General features: G+C 36.3%; 1 protein-coding gene across 2 annotated transcripts in view; it reads right to left on the bottom strand.

Moving 5' to 3' along the window:
* Positions 1-221: 221 nt before the first annotated feature.
* MAN1A1 (mannosidase alpha class 1A member 1) overlaps positions 222-25,334 on the bottom strand; it is a 155,979-nt gene continuing 130,866 nt past the window's right edge. For both annotated transcript variants that reach the window (XM_019740975.3, XM_074333505.2), the window contains 7 exons: positions 24,840-24,963; positions 22,745-22,838; positions 16,131-16,246; positions 11,266-11,485; positions 10,345-10,517; positions 3,314-3,429; positions 222-2,932 (listed from right to left, as the gene is read on the bottom strand). In XM_019740975.3, coding sequence (XP_019596534.3) covers positions 2,806-2,932; positions 3,314-3,429; positions 10,345-10,517; positions 11,266-11,485; positions 16,131-16,246; positions 22,745-22,838; positions 24,840-24,963 — 970 coding nt within the window. In that variant the 3' untranslated portion in view covers positions 222-2,805. The remainder of the gene's footprint in view (positions 2,933-3,313; positions 3,430-10,344; positions 10,518-11,265; positions 11,486-16,130; positions 16,247-22,744; positions 22,839-24,839; positions 24,964-25,334) is intronic.

The raw sequence follows: 25,334 nt of genomic DNA, 5'->3' as shown, positions 1-25,334 counted from the left end.
AACTCCCCACCTCCACCCTACATACCTTGGTGTTGAACATATGTAAGATTCTTAATAAAGGTATCTGATTAACCAAATACTGTGTATGCAAAAATCTTTCCCTGTCAAGATACTCTGGGTGTTGTATAGAATCATTATTAGGATCTAATATTTCCATTTGCAACTGTACACACTCACCCCTACATATACAAAAGCTTACTTAAAAGGAGAAAAACAACGAATGAGGAAATATATTAAAAGACTTTATTCACAATAGAGAAATTTTACAAATATAGTTTTTAAAAATTATGTGTCAATCTATTATGTTTCTCGTAACATTAAAGATTTATATAAAGTTGGAAATGACAGAATGAATTTAAGTACAAATCAAAATCAATGTAAAGAATGGGTAATACATATGAAGGACTTATGACAAACATTGTGTTCTGTAAATTGCCGTACAACTTACATGTGTAATATTAATTGCACAAAGTATACCCAAAACATATGCAGAAATACAAAATTAAGTGCTATTTTAATTATTCACTTTTCAGATGAAATTACTGAAAGTGAATGAAAGACCATGTCTACCTAAGGACTTTAGTTGCTTAAAATGATTATTAAAATATAACTCTAATTAAATTACATCACCATAACATTAATCTCTTGTGTATATTTTTGGTGTTTTGGGACTTACGTTAAAAAAATCCAAGTTCTAGAATTGGAAAAATTTTATTCTTGACATTGGCAGAGCAACATGTAGTACAATCTTTTTGCCTATGTGTACCAAGATATAAAAAGTACATTATAGTGCAGTATGTACATAAACCTGATATTAAAAAATCCTATCTGCTGCAGAAATATGTATCAGCTTTGTGCTCTTTCAAATCAAATTGAAAAGCAAAGAAAATTAACTTAAAGGACATTCATATTAAAATTACAATCTAAATACATATGGCCCAGTTTTGACAACAATCTTTTATATTTTGCCTTTAAGTCCTGGGAAAAAGGACTCTATCTGTTCATTTCATAAGGCGAGCTGAAGATACGAGCGGAAGATATTCTGGGTCTCAAAACACATTAACTTGGCAACAATGATGTATCAAAGGCTCTTTTTCATTTACTAATTTTATTAATTTATTCTTTGACATATACTAGTATACAATATTGAAAAAAAGAGCAGGTCACACAAGGTGGTCCTTTCAGACAAAGGAAATCCTTTGAAACACTTTCAAAAACTGAAATAGGTAAAATAATGAAGTCGACTGAGATACAAGAAAATAACTGTATTAAAAAATATTAGACTGAACCATAAGAAATTGCTAATATCGGATAGATTTAAAACTACAAATGCAGCCACTGCATATGCTTCAGCTTAATCCAGGGGGTTGCACTGATCTATTTGACCACTGCTTGGTTGAAAATTGTAGTCTTTGTACCTCAGAATATATATCATCGTATTAGCCTTTTCATGGGAATATATATAAAATATGAACCAATATGCTAAGAAAACATAAGCTGTCACCAAATCTATTCTTGGGAAAACCATTAATATCTCAAAACAACACTCTAAACAATCATATAATTATTTTGATCTGCTGCAGGATTGTAGGGGATTGGGAGCGTCCAATCTCATATATTGGTTCTAAACTAGGGTCACTATGTTGAATTTAACCAGATAAAATATACTATATTTTTATTTGGCCTAAAAGTTTATTAGATTTTCCTCAATAGACCATGAATAGAATCATTGGCAAAGCTTCTTTCAGAGTTAAATCCTGCTTTAATAAACTGATGTGAAATAACTACATTCGAGAAAGGGCCCTTTTCAAATCTGAAAAATCTGAACCAAAGGTAATGCTTCCTTTTTCTCAAGAAAAAAAAAAAGTTAAAGATGAAATGCAAACTAAAAGCCAAATGAAATACTCACCCTTTCTTTAGAGACCCAGTTCTTCATGTATTTAGTAAAAAGCGAAAGCTGACACACTAAAAGTGGTACTATTTCCCTTAAAAAAATATAAGTCAGTTATAGCAGAGATCTGCAAAACTTGAAAGCTCACTTTCTTGTGTGGTGGGTAAAGAAATAAATTAATCAGTACATGATCCAGAAATGACACAGGGCATTTGAAATAAAATTTGAGAACGAATTCACAAATTAGGAAACGCTAATATAATTAACCAAAAAAAATCTACTATGGTTCCAATGAAATGAGGTCAATATGAGATGATCCTTTTGGGATGACATTCTAAATTGAATAAAAATGTGAGTGAAGAATTTTAGAAGACATGCTATCAAATAATGATAGACCCGCATAAGGAGGCTGTCACAGTTATAAGATCTGTCTCTGGTGGATAGACAAACCATATTAACATTGAAATTGAAAAGGAAAAAGCTTTTTTAATATTTAATTTATTATTATGGCTTTTTGCAACATGGCAAAACATTACAGCTTAAAGCAGACACCATCTCCTCATAGAGGAGGAAAAAGTTTTGCAGTCAAATCAAAATTGTAATTAAGAGGTCATTGGTATACCACTGTATTCAGTTTAATAAAAATGATACTATACCTTCATGAACTCCAGATATAAAAGGTTACTTAAAATAAAAAACCTGTGATCTACTGACCGAATAGCAAAGGGTATGAAAAGGAATTTAGGCCCATCTAAGCCTATGATGATAAACATAAAAGACTGCAAAACAATTTTAGAACTTAGAATAATCACAGAGCTAGTAATAAAAATTCATCATGTGCCTGAACACCAGAAAAGGAATTATTAAGGTGTGCAGTGAAGGGAATGGAGCAGAGTAAAATATAAAATGTCTTTTTATTTTTCATTGACTTCAACGTCCTTTTTATTCGGATAGAGTACAGGGAGAAGATGTGCCTCAGTGTTGAAGATCCAGTGTTCCAGGGGAAGTAGATCGTCATCAGAAAATATTAAGTACAAATATCTGGAGAGAGAAGCATGAGTATATGAGGCAGTGAAACCACAAAGGCACAGCAAAATCCACATCCATGTCTCCACTCAGCTTAGGGAGAGCCATGGACAATAGTCAAGTATCGCAAAACCCTGAAGGAATATACTCATTAGTGCAGAGGGAGAAGTTACTCTGTGCTTTGGTACTAGTGTATGAGAATCGTCAAAGCAGTCCCAAGTCATCAAACTTAATACAATGACTGAAAACACACCTGCAATTCCTGCCAGGCATGTAGGATGGCATTCCGAGGCAGTCATATTTGATGGTATTTGAATGTGTTCATGATAAAGACATGTACAAAGAAAGTCTGTCCAGGTATCTCGGCCACATACTTTTAGAATAATTTTTACTTACTTTAGTGTCTCTGCCAGGAAGAAACTTTGCTGCACATCATCGTAGCTGTCGTGTTTGAGGTAAACATCCCTTAGGCCCGAATAGCCTCCATTCACTCTGCAGTGATTTTCCAGAGCCTAAGTTACAAAGAGGGAAAAAAGTGGTCATATTTCAGTCAACTGATTGTCACTAATTTTTGTTATTAGATCGTCAAATTCAAATAGAATAAGGATTCAGGAAGAATGATAGATTGTAACGGTTCTGGGTGAAAATTTAAAAAACTATAAAATGCAAATGCAAATAAAGTATGAAAAGTTAAAGGACATATATATGGACAATAAATCTTATCACTTAACTGGAAACACTTCTACATTTACTTTTGGAATAATTTTTCAGTGATTTCCTCCTATAATCTAGAGCAGGGTTCATCAAACTATGGACCACAGGCTAAATCCCGTCTGCTGTCTGTTTTGGTAAATAAAGTGTTATTGAATCATGGCCAGGCTCATTTGTTTACATGTCATCTGCAGCTGTTTGTTCTCTACATGGCAGTTGAATAGTTGTGTATGGTCCCCTAAACCTAATTCTCTCTAGCCCTTATAGAAAACATTTGCTGACCTTTGGTCTAGAATGATTATTCATATCAAATGGAATTATAAACCACTGGTTGAGAAAGTGTACTGGACCCAAAACAGCTGCTACTATAATCAGAACATCTTATTTCTTAAAAATTGATTGTGGAATACTAATTAATGATATTGGTGACAGAGATCAAGGAATGCAAAATGGAAAGCAGTGAGAAAAATGTGGCTTACATCTATTTCTAAAATATATATTTCTTTTCTTTAGTCTGGGCTGGAAGAAGATGGGATGAATCCACTGGTAACTATCTAGAGGTAGGATTGTACATTCTGACTGTCTGTAGCTGTCTGACTATTATGAGTATTCAGAAAAGACATGTGTTGGGCAGTGTGGGAATGAAAAATTCGGTAACAACCTAAAATGACTTGTCTTCCACTTTGTCAGCTGCCACTAAGTTCATCGCTCTTTGTATTTTGAAATTACATTGGCTGCTTCGCTAGTTACCAGGCCTATTCATCTCTAGGAAAGTTAGTTTCAACCCACCAGATCCTATTAATCCTATTAACTATAGGGTCTCATAAAAATTGCCATCTGAAACCTGGTTCTAATTTGTAGCATATGGGCCAAAAAATAAAAATAAAAAAAATAAAAAAATCAACTTTAAGACTAAAACTCTAATATTTATAAGAAAATTAAGAAAATATAGAAAACATTAACAAGATAAAGTCATTCTTAGGTTCTCATGTAATCTTAAATTTATTTTTCAGGTGTCTCTTAAAAATCATAACCCTGTCACTCTTTTTTACATTCATAGTTATACCCTTTTCTCCCAGTTAGCCCAACTACCAAAAAGATGGAGAGCATCAACCTTGTCACATTAGTTGAGAAAAATCTTTATTGGCTAATAAAAGGTTTTGGAGGAAAGCATGGCTCTAAGAATGCAGAGCCCAGAAAAGAGGAGAGAGAAGGCAAATCCCGTGAGCAGGGACAAGGCGCTGAGAGCTCATCTTCTATCTGCAGATACTGATAATGAGGAAATTGATTTTTTCCACACTCGGGCTGGAGGGCAGAAGGCATAGAGCATGGGTCCAGGAGGAGAAGCATTTAATTACCAAGTTAAAGAAAATCTAACTGGCAGGCTACATGTATAAAGAAAATGTCTCATGATTTGGTACTTTTTAAAAGCCCCCGGGAAAATAAGATCAACTTAAAAGAAAAAAAAGCTTTGATTATATTCTTAGTTGCAGATAATGAGCAGAATGGGGGAAAGCCTTGCAAAAGGAATTTTCAGGTCCAATTATTTGTTTTTCCTTCCTTCCCTTTCAATCAAAGTTCTTTTTGATGAAAAAGTCATATACCAGATACATTGGAATAGGCTAAAAACTATTTTTAAAAACAGGAAAAATCAGGATTTAGAAAAAATGGGCAAGTTTATTGTTATGAACATAATGAAATTCTAGTTCCAGACATTTCCTAAAAAAGATTTAACCACAAAACTTTTCTTGGTTTTTCTCTAGAAGTTCTTCGGTGATAATATAAGGACAGGTCCCTCCCATAGAAATGTCTTTAAGCTTCTTCTTTCATTATAGAGAAAGAATTGTTGTGAGGAGTTGACAAAGCCCAATCGTTTTTCCTTTTTTCATTGCGCCCCACTCGTTCTTTTTCCCTACAGTCCTACTGGGAGAGCCACAGCAGTTAAGAACACAGTCTGAAGTTTTAGAGGAGGGGGCTGAGTGCCAGCTGGGAACTTGCTAATTGTGGCCTCAGAGGCTCCTGAACCTGGCAGTGTCCCTCTGCTCAATATGGGGGGTGTTGTGAGAATAAAACATGATGAAGACATACTTAACATAGTGACAGAGGTCTGTCAGAGGTTCAGAGAGGCCTAGCTACTTTTACTTTTTAAGGCTTTTGGTTGGGAAAAAAAAAAAAAAGGAAAAATGCCAAAGAGGCATTTTAAACTTTAAAAAAACATAAAAAATCTTCACGTCAAGTCTAAATTTTAAGATGTTAGGAATGCAAAGCTGGGGCCAAGCAGCTCTCCTGGGCCCCCATTACAGGCCTTAGTTTTACAGAATCTCAGTAGTGGAAGGATCTATGTATGTAGCATAGTCTGGTCAGAACGTCATTTTACTACAGTCTGTTCTTGGAACTCAGCCTGTAGGCACAGGGACAACCTCGACTTTAGTAAACGCTTACATTAATAGTGACCCAATGTGACTGGAATGTGCTAATAACAGAGAAAAGAATAGGAGGATGTTTACAGTGACTGGAGCGCTACACAAAGGAGGAAAGACAAACCTGACTCCAAGTGACTGTACTTTTTGAGGGGGGAAAGAATAGAAGCAGCGTGACTTAAATCCTAAATCAGAAAGCATCACCGTGAGAATAGAAATGCATTCTCTTATCTACCAGATTAGATAAAGAGCTGACCCATGGAGATTTCCAAAAGTAGATCTCAGGGAACAATGCTAATAATAAGGTTAACTGATTGAGTTTGGTCTGGCCTCAAAGGTGGAAGGAACCAGGCAAAATGGTCGTATCAGAGTCTGAAACGGGTCAAGCCTGGCGAGGTAGAAGTAGGAGCTGGGGAGACAAGTCCTCTCTGAGAGCTAGAATGTCCACATGGAAAGGGTTAGATTTAGGGGACCAGAGAAAAATGTCTGTGCAAAAAAAGAAAAGAATATTCCTATGTGAGGCTTATCTGCCACTGTGGCCCAGTGGAGACACCATATAAATCTATACATACATACATTTATAGACATTATACAACCCATATTTACTTACATATATATGAATGTATATGTATAACATAGTATGAGCTTTAGCAGAATATTAATTACACATGTTAAACTGGGAGGAATTTAATAAAGTCCTTCATGGTATTATAGAGAAAAAGCAAAAGAATCTATCCAGGTAGATTTTTTTTTTTTCTGTTGGGTAAATTCCCAAGTGGTTGGACACCTGTGATTGATGGATTACTGGTAACCTGTGGAGGAAGGCTCTAGTGCTGTATGCTGGATTATATACCTTCATGTCTTGTTTGACATTGTTATTCAGAAATGTAGTTAAGACGTGGAAAGCAGGTTTATCAAGGGCATTAGTGAAAGAAAGCTGGGAAGGGAGTACGTGTTAGAAAATAGGAAGATGGCTGACTAGTACTTTAAAAACTGTAATTATGTGTGAATGCAAGCACAGAACAAAAGAGCTATCTCGACAGTAGCTAATGTAGTAGCTAACATCACTGACCATAAGTTCAGTGTAAGTAGGGGTTTTATAAATCTACTAAAAGAGTAAGTTGGACCACAGTCTGCGGGAAATAGCACTCAAAAGAGAGGTTCTTGAGTCACATTGCTCAAGCCTGAAAGACACAGCTGGAAACCATGCCATGAGGAGAAGGTGGAAGAAAAGGACGAATGAGGGAAGGAACAGTTGGCAGAATATGCTGTCTTCAGAAAACTGAGGAGATGAAATGCAGAAGAGAGAGGGGATTTTTTTCCAGTACCCCAGAGCACAGAAAACTGTAAATTCTGGTTATAAAAAAAGCACCTTTCTAACACTTTCAGCCATTAAAAATGGAATGAATTACTTTATTAGGAGTGTATCCTCTTTTGCTACAAAGTCCTTGAGTTGACGGGGAGTAGCCATCTGGCAAAGATATGGAGAAGAGTCTTTTCTTTCAGTGGGAGGCTGGATGAGGTGATTTTTAAGATCCTCTAAGTTTTAGTTTGCATTCCTTTGAAAACGGAGCATGAGACAAGGGTTGGATGCAAGAACTTTTTTGGGGAGGTGATATCAGGAAGTGAGTGCAGAGAGAGTGAAACAGAGAAGAGAGAGGAGCTGTGAAATATGTTGAGCAGGTTACAGGTGTGTGCAGTGAGGGCTCACTCCCACTGGAAATCCTCTGAGGAACTGTATAGAATGCATCTCAGAATTATTCTTTAAAGAAGGAAGAATTTACATTTCTGTTGTGCATTTCTAACAAGTTACCAAACGGTTCTCATGTTGTTAGCCTGGGAACCACACTTAGAGGATCACTGGGATAGACCTATCAGACTAACTCTTCAGCTGGGGGTGGGATCAGTGTACTCTGAGTCACATGGGCTGCACGAAGGAGAAGTGAATGCCTGAAAATACCAAGGGAAGAGAGGAATGCATTTAGGGTAGACCATCATCTGGTGTCCCCCAAACCAGAGCTCCTCAAACTTTAATGTGCATGAATCGCTTGAGGATTTTGGTAAAATGCAGATTCTGTTTCAGTGATGCTGAAGCTGGTGGTCCATGGACCCCACGCTGATGGAGGAGGCACTACACCCCCCTTTCTTTGGTTCAGGCTTCCACTCCCCCACAGCTACATGCTACAGTAACTTCCTAACAGGGTTCCCTGTATCTCGATTGTGAATGGTCCAACTGGCCTCTTAGAGAAGTCCACAGCATTCCCTATCAACCACAGAATCCAGTCCAGACTCCTTGGCTTGGTATTCAATGCCCTTTGAACCTAGTCCCCGGTGTGAACCTTCAAGTCCAGTCAGAATCTCTGCACACGAAAACAAACAGACAGACAGACAGACAAACAAACGAACAAAACCAAAACAAAAAACAAAGAAGGAGGAATAGGACAGTCATCCATCAACTCCAAAACCTCAGTGGCTGAGGCCCCTGGGACTGTTAACTCTCCCACACTTCTCAGACCGCAGCCAGCTGCCTGGGAAGGAGCTGTGAGTCAGAACAGCTGAGAAGCACAGGCACTTGAATGATGCTGCCAGCATTTGAGGGCACTGCCCACTTCATCTGCAGCTGACACACAAGCAGAGGGGGCCAAGGGGATGTAACACAGGGGAAAAGAGTGCTGCCACACTGGCTAAGCCTATGATCTTTGTGCTTTAAAAAAGGCAGGAGCCCCCAGCATCCTCCTTCCCCACTACGTCTCAAGTTGTGGCAGAAGTTACTAATGGCAAAAACAGGATCCCTGTGTTATGATACAAGGAAACAATTTCACATCATATTCTACACTAAAAGTTGGCAATAGATAAAATTCCTAACACATAAAACCAACCTTATTACCCCATAAACAAACTCCTCTGAAGAATCAAGCAAATCAAAGCTTCCTGCCCTTATGGCAATAGGGATTTACTTACGTTCCATTTTTGATCAGTTCTCTCATACATTTTTCACATTTTAACATCTTTAATATTGGCATGTCATGATTTAATCAGTAGTGCACTTTCTTAGTGGTATATAAAATAATGGTGTTTTTAAAATTAATTATGGTGTTTTACATTTGATGAAATATGCTATTTCTGATATTTTACATTTAAACTGATATTTGGTATTAATTCCTTTGTTGGCCTACTGAAGACCAAAATAATTCCCTATCACCAAAGCTTAGATAAACTACAATTTTAATACATTTTGTCAGAGAATAAAACATAAATTTACAGAAATTGGAATTACCACTGACTAAACATAAACAGAAAAGTTTGCAAAAAAAAAAAGATGCCTAAAGAATTGTTATTACTTAAAATGACTAATGACTAGTGATAAGACACACACTAAATGAAGAGGGTAATAAGCAAGATTCATCAACGGCTTCCTAAGATATTAAATTTTACACAAAGGCAATGTTCATCTTAGATTTTTCTGAAAGAAGTTATTCATAATGGATGGCTTTTAAAGACAGCTAACTTTCTAACAAAGAGGGCTAGAGAAGAAGAGAGTGTAATTAAAGTGGTTGCTTGTTCTTATCCCCTGAATTCCCTCCCACTCCTTTCAGAATAATAGCTCTTAAAATTAGACATTGTTTGATGCATATCCTGGAGGGTGCCTCCGCTGGCATCCAGCACACAATACATTAGTTTAGGAAAACCATATTCAGCAGGAAGAGACCCAAGAGGTGACAAAGATAATTAAAACAGCACACTAGCCAAATGGAAAGCTTACAGATATTCAGAGCAACCTGCTATTAGCGGAGGAATATTCTTGCACAAAGTACTTCATCTATAGGTTCTTTCTAAAACTTAGATCTATGTAGCTAATTTACTCTAAGTAAGAGCATTGTATTATCATTTCAATGCCCAAAGACTGATAGACAAAAACAGAACAAAACAAAAAACCTAGTGGTTTTTTGAAACAGACAATAGGCAGGGGTGACTACCCCCAAGTTGCCTGTAACCCTTTGTGGAATTAAGCGGTCATCACTTCTATAGTCATGGAAAATTAATTTTATAATATGCATTTCTAGCTATATTCTTCAATATCAAAGTAGGTATACATATATATCTCATTACATTAAGCAAAGCTGCAGCCAGAGATATAGGATGACTTAACTGAAAACACTCAGTCTTGAATGGAAAAAAGTCTGGTCAAAGTTTGAAAAATCACGGAAAAGTTGATATGCTAGATTTAGAGGTACCAATGAACATTCATTCCTGAGACATTTATCTATAAAAAACAAAGGCAAATTAAAACATCACCTCTACGGCTTCCCAGGCCCATTTCCTGTACTTTGGATCATGAGTCAGTCGCCACATGTACATGTAAGTCTCAACAACCTCTGGCCGTAGGATGTAGTATTTTTCATTTTGCCTTGTAGCAATGGCTTCAACACCGCCATCGAATCTGAAAGCTTCTGGTCCCAGTTTCACAACTAAAGAATATGTAATGGGTGACAAAGGTTATTGTCCTGGACAATGGTTAGTATCTATAACTTAAATGGAATTAGAAAGTACTTTACAACATTCAAGAAAGATGCCAAATCATTTAAAGGAACAGTTACAAATATCATATAGTAAATAATATTCAATATACTTTTAAAATTTAAAAGATTCCAGTTTAGAAAATAGTGATGATTCTTTCTTTTCTTCCATTTAACCACCATTTATTAAGCACCCACCACGTAGGTACAAGGCCCCACAAAATACCTTATTAGCTAGCTAGAAAATTGGTGGTTGAGAATTTGAAGTCATTACATCATGAAAGGTTATTTAATCTTATTGCTTCCAACTTCTATTTTATAAGAAGGGAGCCAGACTCATAACCTATTTCACGGAGACACTGGGAAGATTAATAATAGTTTACAAAAATGTACTAAGTTTGTCTTGCACTGTTACCCAATGTTCTTTTACTTAAAGCAGGGTCACTATATTAGACTGGCGTAATCCTTTATGGCCTAGATTTTTATGTCTTGGCAAACTAACGGTAAATCCTTTTTTATGTACAAAAGCAACACCTCTTAAACTAAAAATATAAATGCCTTTAAGATATGATTAATATGGCCATTAAGTTTCATCAGGCACAGCGGATATTCTTCTGAAGGAAGCAACAAAAAAGTTCCTTACTGAATGAAATGAAAGCATGTAGGAATAGATTATCAAGGAAGAATAACATGAACTCACACGTGCGATTATAAGACTCATGACAGGTACGGGCAATCTCAGCCCCAAGTTGAAGGTAGTGCTGGGTCAGGCCTGCCGGAGCGTCATCTGCCCCCAGAGCAAACATGCCTCCAGCAAAGCAGGTCAGGTGGCCCATCTTGTGTTCCAGGAGGCCCCCTTTCCACTCGGCGATGTAAGTCAGTCCCCTACTAGACTTGCGGATCAAGTGAGTCTCAATTGCCTGAAAATAACACTTATTTTCAATATTCGCAATCTCTTCTCAAATTTACACTATCAACAACCCCCCAACATTTATTTTTAAAGGATAAAACATCTTTCACAATTTGAATTTGGTGTTACAAATCCAATTCAACCTGAAATTTTATGTTATTGCTTTCTGTATTTTTCCTCTAGTCTATGCCTCACTAGTGAGGTTAGTTAGAATTCATGTTCTTGGGCCAGCCCAGTGAGTTTTGCTTGGTTCCAAGACAAAACACCAGTAGTCCTCATACCCCCAAAGCTGTCCCCTTCTCAAAAATAGTATAGTGGTAACAGTTGATTTAGTGCATTTCCCTTTTCACAAATGGAGAAACCACACAAAGCACAGGCCCTACCATGGAGGAGGAACCGAACATGCTTGTATGTGAAATCAGGCTGGTGGTATTTACTCCTCCTTTCGTTCTCTTAGGTTTGGAGGGTAACAAAATAGTGGGAAAGAGGAACTGTTGCCAAATCAGATTGCTTTGGCTTCAAATTCCAGCTCTGATAAACTTTTTTGTTTTCTATCTGTGAACTCTACATGTAATTTGCTTACTGTGTTCCTAAATTTCAGTATCCTTATCCATAAAACAGGAATAGCAGTATCTGCTGAAAAAACTCTGCAACAGTTTGTTTATCCTGTGGTCAGTACTGTGACTAACACTTGATAAAGGTCATTGGCCACGTCACTCACTTCTCCATTGTGCTAACACTGAACTAAGTCCCCCCACACAAAAATTCTACAAAAAAGAACATTAGTATACAATGAATAAATATATTCAAAACACAATGTGATATATAGATGATGTATTACAGAATTGTACACCTGAAATCTATGCAACTTTACTAACAATTGTCAGCCCAATAAACTTAAATTAAAAAAATTAATTAATATCTGTACATTGGCAGAAAAGATAATGTTTACAAAAAATTATTTATAAAACACCTTTTATTTCTGCCCCAGGACTGTTGATATTCTTTTAAAGTGGAGAGATAAAATAAAATATGCCTTATATTTTAAAGCAAAAATGAAGTGTTTTTGGAGTTATTAATTTCCAATTACTGTAACAGGAAATGCTTCCATACCCCAATTACTTCATAGAAGGAAATGGGCTGTGACTGTCTATACCTGTTACACTATTATTAAAAAAGAGGTTTTTAGGAAGCACATTTGGGAATTGTAGCCACAGACAAAATTTGTGATAGAGAAGAATAAATGAAAATGAATACACAGGCAGATAAAACTTTCCCTACCTTTATTAGAAGTAAACAAATGAAACCAAGATGGTGATAAATAAAGAAACACACTGCTGTGCTCATTAATTGTGGTTAAGCTAATTTTATTGATGGTTTAGTCATTACATTAATATTTCATTCTAATTTAATGTGACTAAACATCTTAGCTATTTAGACTTCTCATAGCACAAATTGCAATAAAGTCCTTCAAGCAGATACTTGTTCATCACCCAAGAAATTATTCTTCCTACATGGCAAGAGCAATAGCTTTTGAGCATGGATCAAAGAAACATTATTACTCTGTTATGGATCCCGAATAAGTACTATGTTATTTTTGGCATGATTATGACCAAGTTGCCAACGCTCAAAATAAACTACAGCCAAGTTCCAAGACCACAAAGCGATGTTTATGTGGCAATGGGAAATTGTAAATAAACACAAAAGAAGCAAAAATTGTCTTAGCAGCTCTAAAAAAACTGTTGTGTCAATCCCACAGAGAATTGATTAAGAAAAAAAGAATATGGTATATTTTGTGATTTCACACTTCTATGTTTGAAAAAAATTAGTTTGATGAAACCTGTAGATTCCTAGTTGTCTAATACATCACCTGTCCAGGTACCACCATTCACTTCAATGCATGATGAGCATGCATCACTGTAGATAGAGTCTTAGAGTGGTTTCCACATAAGGCCATGATAAATAGTTAAAAGCTCAAAATATTTTATTATTAAAACAACCAAAGGAAACATACCACTCAGGGATTAAACACTTTCTAAAATCTACTTGGAGCTAAAACTGATGACCTATATCTCCAGTAACTCAGCTGTCCAGAACACTAACGTAAGGGATCATTTCTCTTGGATAACAACGATCTCTGGAAGTACAACTAGCACTTCCAGAAGAAGTGTTCCAAAGAAATGTTGCTGTATGGCTACTTCTCAACATCAGAAGTTTAATTGTTCTAGCTTTGCTTTCGAAGTTGAAAACACATAGACTGAAAATGTTTTTACTATTAAGAGAAACAGGAAACACTTTGACTTCATTTGTTCTTAATGGATTTTTCTGTCAATGGCTTGTCTAAATACAATATGTTAAAAGCTGTGTGGGTATAGTTCTAGAAACTGATTAAAAGTATTTCAAAGACTATTTTAAATTCCTCTTCCTGGAACATCAAGGTCTTAGGGGGCACTTTTAAGATTAGAATAATTAAAATATCTGTCAGGATAATAATTAAAAAAATGACATAATGGATATTATACAGTATGGAGAAGAATACCCAAGCTTAAAACCTGAAACTTCATAGGAATGAAGAAAAATAAACCTGGAAGAGGCCAGGTGGACCGTACCCTGGTAGGCTTTTAATGTTCATCACACGCTTTAATAAAAGCTGCACTAAATGAAGGCCAATGTTCTCACTAAGGTGTTCTGGTTCCTATATGTGAAATAGTAGAACTGTATCTGCCCTATTTAGTGAAGCTCCCTATTGATCTTGGACGGGAACCAATGTAATATTCAGTCTGGCCAAGCAAGTTTCATTTAAATTTAGATAAAGAAATCAGCTTATGTCAAAATCACCCAGATTTCTACTTAGGGAGACCAATTTCAGAACAATGGCTATATTACTGAGATTACAAATTTCCATTTTTCTTCCCTACGAATTACTGCTCTCAATTATAAAAAATTTCTAAGCAGTCAATAAAAAGGTCAACTTTTCTGATGATTTAGCCATAATTTGACATTATTTGAGATACCGTGTTTCCCCCAAAATAAGGCCTAGCTGGACCATCAACTGTAATGTGTCTTTTGGAGCAAAAACTAATATAAGACCCAGTCTTATTTTAATATAATATAAGACTGGGTCTCATATAATATAATATAATATAATATAATATAATATAATATAATATAATATAATATAATATAATATAATAAATTCCACGTCTTATATAATATAATAATAGTATAATATAATATAATATAATACTGGGTCTTATATTAATTTTTGCTCCAAAAGACACATTACAGCTGATGGTCCTGCTAGGACTTATTTTCGGGAAAACATGATACTTTGATAACAATAATTATTAAAAAATATGAGTTATATAAAATGCTTTTATCAATCATGAACGTACTTGATTCTGCTAAAATATTTGTTCCTGAAAAGTTGGGTACAAGTTCAAATACTTTATATAAAGTAATTTTCTTTTTTACTTTCAAATTTTATTTTTATTTTTGATTGAGGCTTAAATTTGATTGAGACTGTTTACTCTTACACTGGCCACCTCCTATAGACTTTGCTAAATAATTTCTAACTTGTCTTACTTACTGCCTGTAAAGAAATATTTACAAGTAGCACACACATTTTATTCACAAATAAATCCATAGTGGTAAGATAAAAAGGAACAGGTGTTGACACAAATTTTAGTTTGAATTTTGGTTCCACACTCACTCTCTCATTCGGTTCTCTTATCTGTAAAATCAGTGAATAATATCTAAGTTATTGTGAGGAAACAAACAAATACTTCATTTAAAGTATCCACCTAACGTACTACTTAGCACACAGTAGGCAATTCAACAAATATCTGTTCCCTCTTATTCCTCATCCATTATAAAGGACCATTGCAAATTATTAATAATCTCTTAAACATTAGTTTGGTTATTTCAGATTGTTATTTGAGAGTACTGTTCACATGTCTCTGGAGATAAGTTTACTCCAAATGGAGGTAGCCATGAGGATTGTTTGTAAACTTGCTCAATATTAACTTACTCAATTTTCAGAATACAAACTCAGGGCTTTTTCCTCTCCATAATTTTAACTGTGACTCTAAGCAGGGAACTCATACTAATTGAAGAAAAATACCTCTTTTCAGATATATGAATCTTTTTCAGATATGTGAATTTTTTTCACATATGTACATCTTAACTAGGTTTGAACCAGGTAAAAAACTTAACTTGCCCTGTTAGAACTAAACACATTAAGTATGATTACTACTGTGTTTCCCTGAAAATAAGACCTAGCTGGACCATCAGCTCTAATGCGTCTTTTGGAGCAAAAATTAATAGAAGACCTGATATAGTATAATATAATATAATATAATTATTAATATAATATAATATAATATAATATAATATAATATAATATAATATAATATAATATAATACTGGGTCTTCTATTAATTTTTGCTCCAAAAGACGCATTAGAGCTGATGGTTCAGCTAGGTCTTATTTTCAAGGAAACATGGTATTGTTATAATTATATAGCAAATAGTGAACTCTCTAACTAGAAATAATTTGTAACCCACGCACACAGTATTTCATTTCTTTTCATTAAAGCTTGATTAATATGCAAGTTACAAGTTGAGTGACAAAGATGATTTAAATATTGGGTTTACCTGAACAGCATCAAAATACATCTTCTTAGCTTCTAGATCTGTCTTGTCAGACATTAACCATGCCTTTAGCAAATATTCATAAAAGCTGTCTCCAAGTCCTCCAACTGATACATGATCTGCAAGAAAGGGAAATGAATTTTAGAGTGATTCAGCCTTTAATTCAGATAATGCAGCAAAATCACATTAGCAACTAGGATGTAAAACCCTACGTCAACTGCAACTCACTATTACATTTAAATTCCAACAAATGTCTTGTTTTCAGAAAGATATTCTGAAATGAGCAGATGTGCTGTTAAGTAATGTGACATGCTCTAAATAATTACCAGGGTAGTTTTGTAAACATGAAGATAGAAACATATAATCCCCTCTAATTCAAAAAATCTGGTTCTTTAGTAAAAATACCAAATTAAAATGTTTCACAGTATATATTCAAATAAATTTGAATTGCTTTAGCTCTCAGTAATATAAACTATGTCAAAGCTATGAATATAAGCAAATCTTTTTAAAAAGTGGCTTCCAATAAAACAAGAAGTTCCTCAGCTTCTTGTGATTTATTATTATTATTATTATTATTACTATTATGATTAGATAGATTTTCTAGCATTATCAATCTGAAGGGTCAAAATCCTTGAGAGGTTGGGGCAGTAAGAAAGGAGATAGGGCAGGAGAAGTTTTTTTCCTTAATACTCCATTTCTACAATCTTCCTTCAGTGCCATTTATTATGCCTGATCCACTATATATTACCAACAATCTTGCAGCTTGTAGGGTAGGTATCCTCATTAAAAGAGAGAAAACTGAGGCTCAGAGAAGCTAAATGAGATCATGACCTTGGAAAGTGCCATCGAACTCTGCCCACATGGGGTCTTAAATTTGGATCTACTTGCTTTCCCACCTATAACACTAAATGTATTCTTAAAGTATGTTTAGTTACAAAAACATATATAATCTGTTTGAAATACCATTTCTAGAGTTCATAGAGAACTTGAGCATTAATTTTGGAAAATTGCATTTTAAGTTTCATAGCTCAAAACTAATTTTATGCATCAATTTAAAAGAAAACAAAACCTTTATTTGTTGACTTTTACAAAAGTAAATCATTATTTACACAGCCATTAAGACAGTTTTCTCCTGATGCCTACCCAACAACTCCATTTGGAGGTCTATATAGGGACCTAAAATTGAACAGGTTAAAACTGAATTCATTTTCTTTTTCTCCTCAACCTTATCCTTTGCTTTGGTCCTTATCTCACTAAGTGTCCCCATCATCCTCCCAACCACACAAGTCAGACATCAAAGTAATTCTTTACTTCTTCTCTCCCTCACTCCCATAGCCAACGAGTTAAGAAACGCTACTAATTTCACTTCCTATGCATCTCTGTAATGCATTCCACTCCTTTCACCAATACAATCCTGGCCCAAACTACCACTATCTCCTGCGTCTTAGTCTGCAATAGCCAATTAGCATGTAGCTATTTAAATTTCAGTTGATTAAAATAAAAACAAAATTCAGTTCCTCAGCCATACCAGTGCTCAATAGCTACATGTGGCCCTTGGTTACTGTACTGGGCAGGGACGATATAGAACATTTCGTCATAACACAAAGTTCCAATGGCAGTGCCATTCCAACTTATTTCCCAAGTCAATGCCATATGAATTTAACATTTGAATCGGATCATCACTTACTTGAAGCCTTCCATGGACTCAAATCCTGGGTCTTTGGACACCTGGGAGGCCCTGCATGATCTAATGTCACCAGTCCTGGTCCACTTGCTCTCTGCCCTCTTGCTATATGGCCCTTCTTTTGGTTCCTTAAAACCATTAGGCTCCTTCTCAACTCAGAGATTCTAAAGGCATTATTCTCTCTGCCTGAAGTACACTCTCTGACTCTTTCCCCCTTTATTAAGTAATTCTTACTCATACTTTATACTTGGGATCAAATGTTGCTTCCTCAAAGAATTCCCCGACCGCCCAACAGGTTCCCTTGTTATATACTTTTTGATAGCACACTTGACATTTCATAAAATGGTAGAATGTTTTCTTTCTGTCTCTTCCACGAGATTGTCACCTAGGAGGGCTGGGAGCAGATCATTATGTTTCTCAGTACACATTAGCCCCTAGAAAGTATCTTGCACATAGTAGGTACTCAGTAAACAATTGATGAACAAAGCAAAATTCTTCTAAGTCAACCTTAATAAGGACCACACATACTCAAGCTAGATGCGCTATATCTTTTTAAGCTACATATGTGATTGTATTATTGCAGAAAGTCCAGAATTATAGTTTTAATTTTAATGTAAAATTAGTGTTTTTACACTTGTAAGACTGGTTCTTAAAATAGCAGTGTTTGAAGTGACCTTTACAGTTTCCTAAGTAAATCACCACAGAAACCTCTGACATTTACAAATTAAATAGACTAAGACCTATCTCATCAGTAATAAGCCCTGTTATTATAAACATGATTGCAGGAGACAAATCCAAGTGACGCATGGTAAAGCAAATCACTGTCCGGTTCCTGTCAAAATAACAAGGACTAAATGAAGTAATAGGAAATGATGACCACGATCCAGACAAGGCCTCTGGAGTTAAAGGCATGAGAGTTGAAACCTAACAGCCAGAAGCAGCTTCATTTCCTTCCCCCTGGGGTTATGATTCTATAATGGATGGAGGTGACTTTGGGCATTTGGTGATCTTTAGAAAACTAAAAAGGGCTACATATAACACATTTATTTTAATCAGTTTTGGTAAGTGCTAGTCAGTTTTCTATTTTTTTAATTTCCTGCCTATAAAATTTTCATATTTGGAAAGAATCAAAATAAAGGTACATAGAGGAGAAAGGAGAGAAAGTTCTTTTGATAATTTAGCATATTACTCACTAAGCTTCCCCTGTGTCTAGATGACAATTTGTATTGGCAACAGAGTCCTGTGTCAATATCTTAGTGGATGTAACAGAGAACATGCCTGATTTTATCAGGAGGAACAGACTGCCTACTTTTAGAAAGAACGTATGTGGTATTTTTATTCCCAAATGCTCTAAAGGTAATGTGTACAAATAGTCATTTAAATATTATGTTTTTCTCTAAAGGGGGTAATTTATCCTTTTCTTCCCAATCAAAATAGGTCCCATAAAATGATTCCTAAAACTTCAAGAGAGGAAAGAAAACAAAACAAAACAAAACAAAAAAACAAATTGCAAAAGAATCAAGACGACAAGGATTAAATACTCAATATATTCATTTTTTAACTTTGTAGACTACATCTAAATCTGAACTTCTTTCCTCAAAGCAATCCCTAATGATGCCAGTGACACTACAGGTATATTAGTGTTGTTATATTAATCAAAGAAGGGTGATAATTATTCTGTCTATAGACATCAAGCTCCCTAGGCGGCCTCAACAGTCACAAGATCTCTTTACAGTATCAGTGACCAGGACTGGAGGCTGCCTCCCAGCCAGAACTGAGGAGCAGGGGCAAACTGTTCAAAGAGAATAAATAGAACCATTATTAAAAGCAGAGGCAAAAAGATAGATTGGATACAGAGTGCATGCACATTCACAAAATTCAAGTAAGTAAACACCCACTAGGTGCAAGACACTGTGTGCTGGGTTAACAAATATGACTAAGAAAAAGTCACTGCCCTCAAAAGGTTTGGATCTCTAGGTTGATGGGTATGTATATGAGTCATTAGGAAAAGGACTGTGATAGGAAAGTACCCAAAGTGCTGTGACAGGGGAGGAAGAAGGGGGTGAGTAGAGCAGGATTGGGTGTTAACAAATTCTAAGCCAGGTCTTGAAGAGACAGGCCTCTCACAGCTGGGCTTTGGCAGAGTCAGAAGATGGAAAAGAGCTGAGGAAACAGCACAAGGCCCACACCTGGATATACCCAAGCAGGCCTTGATTAAAGAATAACAATATAAAAGTGTCTTCCTTGTGGCTGGAACACAGGATGGGATGGGAGAGGAGAGGCATGGGACTCATCAACCCTGTTTGTTTTTCCATCAGGAAACTGATCCACAAAAAATCCAAACATAAAGGGCTCTTTGTACCAGGAAACATGGCCCCATACATAGCATGGGGCCCAGAAGGTGAAGCTGGGATGTTCCAGTGAAACATCCCAGAAGGTGAAGCTGGGATATTCCAGTGAAACTGACTTTTTGTCCCTCTTCATAGCGACTTCTAAACCCACAGGAAGAAAACAGCAAATCCTAGAGACTTTTCTAGAACTTTTAAATCTTTCATGAGAACTCTAAAAACACGCGTCCTTTCAGAGAATCATATTTAGTCATGTTGTCCTTAGAAAGCTACTTAAGTTCTGTTTTATCCCAAATACTCTAATGACCTTCAAAGATTTTATAGTCTCAGCACCTCTTTACACTTTTAAAAATGAATAAGCACCCCAAAAACTTGTTTATGTAATATCTATCAATATTTAACATATTGGAAATGAAAAAAGAATTTGTTTTAATTAATTTACTTAAAATAACAATAATGTACCTGTTATAAGTTTTTTTAATGTTATATTTTACAAAACACAAATATTGAGAAAACTGACACTATTTTACATTTTTGTAAACCTCTTTAATGATTGCTATACTAAAAGACAGCTGGATTTTCATATCTGCTCTACATTCAATCCATATTATGTTATTCTGGCTGAAATATATGAAGAAAATTTAGCCTCACAGAGTTATAGAGTTGGAAAAGGTATTTTAATAGTCTTTTCAGCTTATTGTGGATATTTTTCTTTGGTACTACCACAAAACTTGAGAAATAGTTTTTTTTTAAAGGTTAAAGTTTTTAAAAAGTTAATTGCAATGTGGAATCAGAAACCACATCAATGAATTTGTGTACTGTTACATTAAAATTCTTTGGTCTGTCTTGCATTTTGAATGGATTTTTTTCTCATACATGATTTAGTAACAGCAAGCATTGGTCATTTGGAAAATACTGGTTCACTGAATTATGCAGTTCCTCCAAATGTCGACACATTTTATTACACAGTATTGAAAAACCATATTTGTTAATATCACCACCAACCTCATCAGAAAAGTCTTTAAGTGCTGGTTAAAAGCAATGAGCTCATGGTGGTATATGCAAGGTTTCCAAAATTCTAATTTTCATGTAGAAGTTCAGATTTTATCATTGGCACAGATACTGTCAGCTTTCCATGAAGTGACAGTCTCATTTTCAAGAATATGTCTACGAACTACCCACCTCTGAATAACCAGTTTGCTTCAGTAGTTTTTTCAGGTAAAAATGGTGACTTATGAAACAATAAGTGGCTAGTTCAGCTCACAAGTCAGTCACACAAGCACTTTTCTATGAGGCAACCACTGTTTTTTATTATGCAGCAGAAGTGCTTTACATGTACTTTGCACTTAATCATACAGAGTATTAGAGAGCTGTGTATTCAGTGGCTGAGATTTACTAGAATCACTAATTTGTTTTTGCTTCATTAAGAACTTTTGTAAGTGAAACCGGCATTTATGTTTGTTTGTTACCTGCAGGGAAGACTGAGGATGTGACTGTTGGGACTATTTGGTACTGTTACCCACTGCTTTTGTAATGTAAGTGCAAATGTCAACACGGTAAAAAAGGCAGAAAGTCTTAGCATTATAAAAGTAGCTCTTCCCTTGGGGATCTCCTGAAAGGTCTCAGGGATGTCCAGTGATCTGCAGACCACACTTAGGTTGAGTGACAACCTTGATTATGGTCTTATGGTCTTAACAGCTAGGCCTTCCCTAGCCTTTACTAAAGCACAAACATAGATGTTAGCATAATTTTCCACACAATTACTCTTTAAGACAAGTAGTTCTAAAGGAACAGTGAGGCACAACCATCTAAGAATATGATATTTAAATATAGTGAAAACTACTCAAATTGGAGCAAAATTTTAAGGCATTTTAACACAGTCGGCACAGCTAGGCATCTCACTTAGTATTCTTCCCTTGCTCTCGGTTGCTGAACAATCTACCACCGTTTCTCCAAATCAGCTTGAGAACATTTCTTTCAACTACTCTCAATCTTTATACCCCTGGTCAACGTCTGTAAGGATCTCAAGTGAGGGTTCTGGCATAATACTTTCTCCTACCCTGAAGGTATCTCTACTGGCAAGTATCTCTATCTGCCTGCTTAAAATTAAGTAAACACCCTGTGTGCTCTTTCAATTTCCCAACCCTTAAAGATTCAGGCTCCTCTCTCATCTTGTAGCTAGCAGAAAGAAAATGTTATGAAGTAGAATGACCTAATTACTCTGTATAAAACCCTGATCATCATTAACACAACGGAACAATTTTCCCTTCCACCCACATGACCAGCTTGTTACAGGCTGACATCCCCACACTACCCTGACTAGATATTTATTCCCTTTCAGATTAATAGCTTTAAATGTACTTACATGTTATGCTCACAGTTATGCATGAAAAGTAAACACTCTAGTTCCCTGGTAACACAGTCTGTCTTATGACAGAAACCTATTTATTAAAGAAACCGTGCCTTCTTTCCGCTTTTCTAAACATTTCCCCAAAAGATTGTGCCTTTTTTCCTGCTTCTTCTCTGTTACTAGAACAACACAGCACACCATAAAGCGCTAAGACAATGCTAATCTTTTGACTTACATTGACCCCACTGTCCACTGCTGGGATTCAGATAGTTAGGATAAAGGCCTTGTGGTTTTTCCAGGTTGTTCAGTACTGTTCGAATATTCATTACCTACAAAAGAAAATAAAAGGTTACTACGGAAATCTAAAATACAATTTTCATGCCATTCTTCTCTTTTTCTTGATTAAATTTTTCCCTGTTTGAAAAAAAAGTTGTGTTAAATAATGCAGAATTAGAACAAAGATAGTGGTCACCAGCTTACAAAAATAATAGGTAGTAAGTAAACAGAGTCACACTGACCTACAATATGCCATACAAGAAACATATTCATAGATAAACAAAGTCATTACCCTCTTGGAATCTGCATTCCAGTGGGATGAAACAGATAACAAACAAAGTAATATAATACTTGCAATGTAAGTACTATAACATGTGGTCATAAATGCTCTGAAAAAAATATAAGAGGATCATGGGACACAGAGTGATGTGAGGTGGCGAGGCTGTACTGTGTTTCTCGGGGTGGTGTGGGGAGGCTGATGGGAGAATGTTTGAGCAGAAATTTAAAGACACGAAGGAGCAAGTCATGCAGAAAACGGGAGGAAGAGCAACCTTGGCAGAGAGTAAGTACAAAAGCCCTATACAGAGAGGGGGTTTGGCATGGCCACTGAGGCTGGAGGACAGAAGCAAAGGAGGGAATGTTGGGGGGCAGAAGAAATAGGTAGCAAGGCGGTCATGAAGGCTTCACAGGCCATGAAGGCTTATTTTATTCTGAGTGTGATGGGAAGCCAATGAAGACTTGCGTTTTTACAGGATTGGTGTGACTAGGGTGCAAGAAAGAACGTGGTCATTAGGAGGCTACTGCAGAGTCCAGGTGAGAGATGATGGAAGCGTGGACCAGGGTGGCAGCAGAGGTAACAGGACAGAGCCCAAGGATTTCTTGATAGATTGGACTTGAAGTTTACCAGAAAGAGAGAAACCAGGATAACCTCAAGAGTTTTGGTCTGAGCCACCGGGTAAACTGAGGTGCCAGGTACCAAGATAGCAAAGGCTGGAGTAGAAGCAGGTCTGGAGGTCGAGTCTGAGACATTTTAAGTGGGAATTGTCTATTAGATCTCTTACATGGAAATGTTAAACAGACACTTGGGTATAGAGTCTGGAGTTCAGGGGACAGGTTGGGACTGGAATGATAAGTTTGGAGTCAACAGCACATAGATAGTATGTACAGCCATGAGATTAGACGAACTCATGTAGGGAGTGATCATACAAGGAAGACGCCCAGGACCGAGTCTGGACGATTTCCAACATTTAGACATTGGGGTACTGAGGAGGATCCCAGAAAGGAGACTGAGAAGGAGCACCCAGGAAAAAAGGAAGCAAACCCGGGGGGTTTCCTGGGCCTGCTGCCAAAGGCAGAGAATGTCTCATGGAGAAGGAAGTGACGGAGTGAGTCAAGTGCCGAGAGTGCAAGGAGGACAGGAGTTAGAACGATGACTGGACTTGGCAATGTGCTCACTGGTTACCGTAACAGGTATGGCTGAGACAGAAGCCTGACTGGCAAGTGTTCAAGGGAGGAGGAGACGGGAAGAGAAGGTAATAAACACAGATACTTCTTCCAAGGGATTTTGCCATAAAGAGGAGCTGAGAAGTGGGTTGAAAGCTAAGGGCAGAGTGGTGGGGTGAAGATGAATTTATCCAAATATCTATGGGTTTGTTTCTTGAAAATCAGAAATCTATTCAATTTCTACCTTGCATTTATGTAATACTTTGAGTTTAAAAAGTCTTTCACATACTTGGTTCATATAGTCCCTACAACACCATATATTTTTTAGATATGAAAAAAAAAAAAAATGAGAGCGGTAACGTGACTCAACTGAGGTGCAGAGAATCGGCTGTTCAAGCCAGGCCCTCTCACACCGAGTCAGAATGGTGCCACGAAAAGAGTATGAGTTCACAGTTTGCTTAAATGAAATGCTGCACATAACAAAACTTCATAAAGAGCTATAGTAAACTTGGTTATTCTTTTCCACATTCAGTATTACTAAATCTCCCAGGAGAGGATTTTGTTTTTCACAAGCACTACTTTGCAGTGCAAGGCGTAGTGGAGAATCTCACCTTTTCAGCAAAGATGGGGTTTCCTGATAAGTGGCTCAAGTGTATAAACTCCAAATGCAAAGTTCCAAATTCTGCCAAAATACTGCTGCCTCCTGAGGCCCAGGGCCAGTTCCTTCCAATCCCACTAAAGAAGAGAAGAGATTGAAGAGTTATGAATCAGACTAATTCCATTTTTTTGTTTGTTTTGTTGTGCAGCTCTAAATAGTAGAAGTGAAAGAGACAACTTTTGAATCATGGCTTCCCAGCTAATAGTTCACTCTGGATATTTTAAAATATCCTGCATTGTTGTCTTAGACTGGTTACTGGTTTCAGGCTTTGACTCCTATCTCAGAATTGAAAATTAGTGTTGATTTAAGCCACAAAGAAGTTGCTATGTGCTTGCTGTTGATGAACAGACAAATATTTTGGAAGGTACACGTGCTGTATAGAGATGTACACACATTCCAAGTAGAATACAAAACAAAATCAGACCAAAACACACCCACCATGTCCCCA

Source organism: Rhinolophus sinicus, chromosome 2 (assembly GCF_057876585.1).
Source record: "Rhinolophus sinicus isolate RSI-liver-muscle chromosome 2, RSI-T2T, whole genome shotgun sequence".
Taxonomy (NCBI): domain Eukaryota; kingdom Metazoa; phylum Chordata; class Mammalia; order Chiroptera; family Rhinolophidae; genus Rhinolophus; species Rhinolophus sinicus.
Note: the sequence above shows the minus strand (reverse complement) of the source record. Positions and strands in the feature narration are given on the sequence as shown.